Source organism: Chrysochloris asiatica, unplaced genomic scaffold, assembly GCF_000296735.1.
Source record: "Chrysochloris asiatica unplaced genomic scaffold, ChrAsi1.0 scaffold00004, whole genome shotgun sequence".
Taxonomy (NCBI): Eukaryota; Metazoa; Chordata; class Mammalia; order Afrosoricida; family Chrysochloridae; genus Chrysochloris; species Chrysochloris asiatica.
In genome coordinates, this window is record NW_006408522.1 from 13,535,058 (window position 1) to 13,541,005 (window position 5,948).

Sequence of the window (5,948 nt, forward strand, 5' to 3'; positions counted from 1 at the left end):
CAGAATCAGAGAAAGGAGAAAGAGAGGAAGACCCCCAACGAGATGGATCAGCCAGGTGGCATCATTTATGGAGTCACGTGTGGCAGCGGTAGTGAGGTTGGCCCAGGATCGGACATTATTTCGTTCTGCTGTACATGGGGTTGCTATGAGTCGGTTCTGACTCGATGGCACCTGACAACAACAACAACAACATGAATTTGCATTGACTCAAAGGCAGTGGGTTTTGGTTTAGTTTAATAAGTACCTCTGTCTACATAGGCTCCTTGTTTTATCAATTCAAGGAAAAGTGTGAAAGGAAAGCTTTGGAACATTGATGTTTAAAATGCAGCTCTGTGTTTATTTAGCCTTGACAGTGGTTATTAGATGACAGACAATAATGTATCAGTTTATCATGACCGTTTTCCTAAAATGGCTGACTGATTGGTTCATACACTAAGACATTTTCATTTTGGTACCATACATTTTTTTGCAAATGCGTTGGCTGCATACAATAAACACTGAACTGCGAACCAACCACAAGGTCTGCAGTTTGAGCTCAACAGCCACTCTGCTGGAGAAAGAAGAGGATTTCTGCTCCCACTAAGATTTAAAGCCTCAGAAACCCTATACGGGGTCTTCTCTATGAGTTGGAACTGACTAGACAGCACTTATCAACAACAACAATAATACATTTTAAAGAATAAACTTCGTGTTTTTCTGAGCTTTCATAGTACAAAAATATTAGTTTGGGTTTCTCTTTTAATATGGACAAAAATTCAGAAATCACATTGCCTCTCTTTGCCTTTCTCTTTTAACTCAGTTATTATAAATCTTATGAGAAACTGATCCATGTAATTCCTTTTACATGGATCCATTAGTCTCTTTGCTACTATTTTATAGGTTCTCATTTCATATGTAGGGAAACCAAGGCTCTTAAGAAGCCTTAGAGAAATCAGTTACGTTATAACCCTCTTTTCTTGCTGAGCTATGCAGACTATTCAGCAAAGAGAAAGCTAACTAACTTGATTTACACATGTAAATTGTTTAACTGGCTAATTGGACAGAGTAATTGCTCAGTTCAGGCTCTGGCTATAAATTAAATGACTGCTTATTTCAATACAATTCATGTTCCCCTGAGAAGTTGCTCCTGCCTTGACAGAGAAACTAAGATCAGACGGCTGTCAGTTTGATCCATGAGCTAACTCTTTTAAGGATATTGGCCAGAGTTTGGGCTATCAGCACACTGTCAGCCTCACTTTGTGGTTTATTATTCATGAGACTCTGTCCTTCTATCCCATTGGTCTCTCTTACTGACTGACAGACTCACTAAAAGCTAATATTCTTTCATGACTTTTAATAAAAAATACCATAAAGGATATGCCTAAATTTGGAGTAAGGCATGACTGCATACTATTTAAGTTCTCATGAAGCTTTTCAGACTCTATACTTTTGTTTTCAGTAAGTATGTTTTTGTTAATTGCCATTGAGTTGATTCCAACTCATGGTGACCATGTGTATGCAGAGTAGAACTGCTCCATAGGTTGTAAGGAAACGGATTGCCTGGACCGTCTTCTGAGCTGCCTCTGGGTTCCCTTGAGCCAGGATTTCCAATGGATTCTTTGTTTTTTGACTCCTTGCTGAGAATTTGCATTTCCACCACCAATATACTAAATCAGAATTCAGTTTCATAAGCTTCCCAGGTAATCTAAAACCTTGGTTTCAGCCGCCAACTTTTCAACTAATAGTCGTGAGTACTTAGCCACTTGCGCCATCCCCAGCATATAGAACACTTACTATTACTACCATGATTGTTCTGTACCACTTGATCATTGACTGGCTGCTTATCGCCTGTTTCACAGAGTCCATTTTATTGCTTCCTCCCTTAGATTTTTATTAACAACGAGTGGCAGAACTCAGAGAGTGGGCGAGTGTTCCCTGTCTATAATCCAGCCACTGGGGAGCAGGTGTGTGAAGTTCAAGAAGCAGACAAGGTATGTCTTTTTTTAAAAAAGATTCCTATGAAATAATCAGCTCTTTATAGCAGATCACTAAACACATGCTCTCCAGACAACACCACTTACTTTCAGTTATCTTTTTCGTGAGCCCACAGTTGTGCTTCTTCTTTTCTAACAGGCAGACATAGACAAAGCAGTGCAGGCAGCCCGCCTGGCTTTCTCTCTTGGTTCAGTGTGGAGAAGAATGGATGCTTCAGAAAGAGGACGTCTTTTGGATAAGCTTGCAGACTTGGTGGAACGAGACAGGGCAGTTCTCGCAGTAAGTAGTCTAAGAAATCATTAAGGCTTTCCCACAGATATACATTCTAGATTCCTCAGTCTTTCTGAAAATATGATGTGAAGCCAACCTGGGAAAAGCTAAGGAGGACTGGGAAAATGAGAGCTTCTTAGCTGTTGGGATTAGGCAGGCGATCAGCCAAGAGTCTCGTTTCATGGAATTTTCAAGAACACAACCATAATGAGTGAAGATTTTCCTTCCTCTCCACCTCCAGCCAAACACAACAAAAACAATAAGAAATAGAAGAGTCACCAGGCTACTTGCTTTAAGACCCATACCACAGGATTCTGGTGAGCTACAAATAGGACTAGTTTTTCCCTCCTGAAAGTTCACTTCTTTGACTAATGAGACTCCTTCAGACAGAGGGCATGCTATGGACATCTTACATGCTTCTGCTCCATCGGTCCTTCGGTCACTTTCTTTCACTGAAACGGTTATTTTTTTCCCATAAGGAATGCCTCCTAGTGTCTTTGTTATTGTTTACTACAAGCCAGTTTCTTAGTGAATTACAAAGGTTTTGAAAACTGGAACAATTTAGGAATCCATCTACTGTACATCAGGCTTCTCCAGCTAGATGACCCACAATGAGTTCATATTTAGGGCTTCTTGTTCAGTTAGAGAAGGAGCCCTAGTGCACAGTGGTTAAAGCACTTGACTGCTAACCGAAAGATTAGCTGTTCAAACCCTCCAGCAAGAGAGAAAGATGTGGCCATCTGTGTCTTTAAAGATTTACAGTCTTGGAAACCCTGTGGGGCAGTTCTACTCTGTTCTGTAGGGTCACCATGAGTTGGAATCTCCAGTGAGTTGGTGTTGGGTTTTGTTCAGTCAGGACTTCTATTTATGAATACTACATAGCTTGCCCTTTACTTGGGAAAACAGATCATTATGGGGCTTGGGTCGGGGAAGGGAAGCATTAGCATCCTTCCTCAGGTTCACTCTACCATGGTTTTTCTCAGGTAAACTTGGCTGGTTTCAGTAGTTCAGAGAGACCCTTTAGGTGGTCAGTTTCTGCTATGTACAGCTTGGTTCTGTGCTAGCTGTATTCTTAACTCTTACAGAATATAATACCCGTTTCATCAACATGTAAATGTTTTCATAAGTAATGGGAAACAGTTTATATTGGTTCCCTTTAATAAAAGCGAACCAACATACAGTGCTAAGTAATGTGATCTTTTTAAATGCACTCCATCTTGTATACATGATAAGTGGATAAATTGCATTGCAAGTAATAGTATTTTCATCTTATTGAATAGAGAATATTTCCAGTTTAGTTTGTCTGCTCTCAGTTTTCACACCCAGTACATGTTACATGTTATGGAAAATAAAGTGAGCTAACAAACGCATGTTTTTGTTTGTTTCATTTGTTAAACTTGTAACACTTTTAATAATTCTATGGTGAAAATACTCTGTTTTTCATTTCATTGTGTTCATTTGTCATTCTGTGTGTTACAGACTTAACTCATTTAGAAATACGTCCTCGAAATAATGGCGTCAACAATCTAGAACTGTTGAATATCACTCTTTTCATTAAATGGACCAGTACTTTACTCTTAATAGATAATGGTTGTCAATGTAAATGTTTACAACACACCAGCCTTTAAGTTGTTAAAGTCTGAGCTTCCCTGGAGGAGTTCTTGTTTTTTTGGTGGTAATAAATAAACTAGCTGCACCATGGAGATTCCATTTCTCAGCAGGGTCTTTCTTGGCAGCTGCAAAGGACTTTTGATATTCTCATCAGTTGTATAAAGAGCCTGTGTCCTGCTCCTCTTTATAGATTCAGATTACTGATGTAGACTCCAAAACTGCCCCATTCAGCTCTGGTTATTACTCTAACAGAAGCTGGTGAGACATGTAGAGCATTCCTGTCTTGGCCATTTATATTGGTATTGTGTTTATATGTTTGGATGGTGGTTACTGGAAACACACATTCACAAGAAGGTGCATAAATATGCTCACCATGGGTTTTACTGAAAATCAAAGTAAACCGGTAGTACTAAAAACTATTTTATTTGGGAAATTAGAGTTACCCAGGTATGACAAACCTGCTGCAAAATTATTTAGTGTATCCCTAGTAAGTCCTGGAGACTTAGTTTCTCTTCCTTTCTTTTCCTACAGACTATGGAATCCCTAAATGGTGGCAAACCATTCTTGCAAGCTTTTTATGTGGATTTGCAGGGCGTCATCAAAACCCTTCGGTATTATGCAGGCTGGGCTGATAAAATCCATGGGATGACCATCCCTGTAGGTATGTGAACCTGAATAGGTGCAAAGAGAAACTTGAAGTTCCACCAGAAACACACTTCCACCACCAAACACCAAGTAGTAGTCACACAGTATACAGATCTGCTCATACTTAAAGCATTTAGAGCTGAATACGGAATGAAGCAAGTGATGTAACTAACTTCTGACATGGTCCTGTTTTCAGGGACATGTTACGTAGAAGTGTAGGGGCAAGCCACTTAAAACAGTACATCAATTTACCAATGAACAGATAAGTATTTTCATCTGCTAAGTACTTATCATTGTGCTAGGTTAGATGCTGGGGTGGAGGGTGTTGTACAGAGGGAAGTTTGGAGAAAAATCACACAAACATTAAGACTCAGTCCTTGCCTTCCTGCAAGATAAGGTCTGCTAGTTTGGAAGGAAATACTCTAAAATGTTACAGTTTGTTTCTTTTAGTGGTGAGACTGGGGAAGGTTTTAAATTGTGTGTGTGTGTGTTTTCACTATTTCTCATACTGACTGTGAATCACTTTCACCACTATTGCTTTCCTTTTTTTTGTTTTGTTTTGTTTTGTTTTTAAGATTAAGGTGCGGTGCGGAGACAAAACCAAGAACGCAAAACAATTAGGGAGGAGTCCTGGTGTGGCGCTGTGGGTGTATGCAGCCAGACTGCAAAGCTGTTTGAACTGAAAGGTTGGCAGTTCAAGCTCACCAGCTACTCCTTGGAAACCCTGTGCAGGGTCACTATGGGTTGGAATCAACTCAATGGCACTTGACAACAACAACATAACTCTGTTAAGTTGTTAAGTACCGTCGAGTCAGTTCCGACTCATAGCAACCCTGTATAAGGTTTCCAGGGAGTGGCTGATGGGTTTGAACCGCCAACCTTGCCATTAACAGTCCAGTGCTTATCCTGTAGCACCACACCAGGACTCCCAAGAGAATTATAGTTAGGTGCTGAATTGTATGGCATGGCCTGTCAGTGATGATGGTTTATGGAAGGGAGGGTTTCTAACGCTGAAGTAGTTGGTGGCGCAGTCCTGAGCTGAATTCAAGACCAGTGATGTCGAATACTGTTGAGTGCTGTAGCAACAACCCCAAGAGGAAGGGATTAACATTAGCATCCACATTTATGGAGTAGGAAACTGAGACCTAGAGAAGTTAAGTTTGTTGTTGTTGTCAGGTGCCATCGAGTCAGAACCGACTCATAGTGACCCCATGCACAGCACAACGAAAAAATGTCCAATCCTGGGCCAACCTCACTACCGATGCCACACTTGACGCCATCAATGATGCCACCTGGACAGTCCATCTCGTTAGGGGTCTTCCTCTTTTTCTCTGACCCTCCACCTTACCCAGCATGGCATCCTTCTTCAGCGACTGTTTCCTCCGGACAATATGTCCAAAGTATGAGAGACAAAGCTTAGCCATTTTGGCCTCCAAGGAGCACTCTGG

The 5,948-nt window shown here is 40.7% G+C and overlaps 1 protein-coding gene across 3 annotated transcripts in view; it reads left to right on the plus strand.

Moving 5' to 3' along the window:
- ALDH1A2 (aldehyde dehydrogenase 1 family, member A2) overlaps positions 1 to 5,948 on the plus strand; it is a 134,336-nt gene that overhangs the window by 56,877 nt on the left and 71,511 nt on the right. For all 3 annotated transcript variants that reach the window (XM_006831604.1, XM_006831605.1, XM_006831606.1), the window contains exons 2-4: positions 1,866 to 1,970; positions 2,113 to 2,253; positions 4,387 to 4,516. In XM_006831604.1, coding sequence (XP_006831667.1) covers positions 1,866 to 1,970; positions 2,113 to 2,253; positions 4,387 to 4,516 — 376 coding nt within the window. The remainder of the gene's footprint in view (positions 1 to 1,865; positions 1,971 to 2,112; positions 2,254 to 4,386; positions 4,517 to 5,948) is intronic.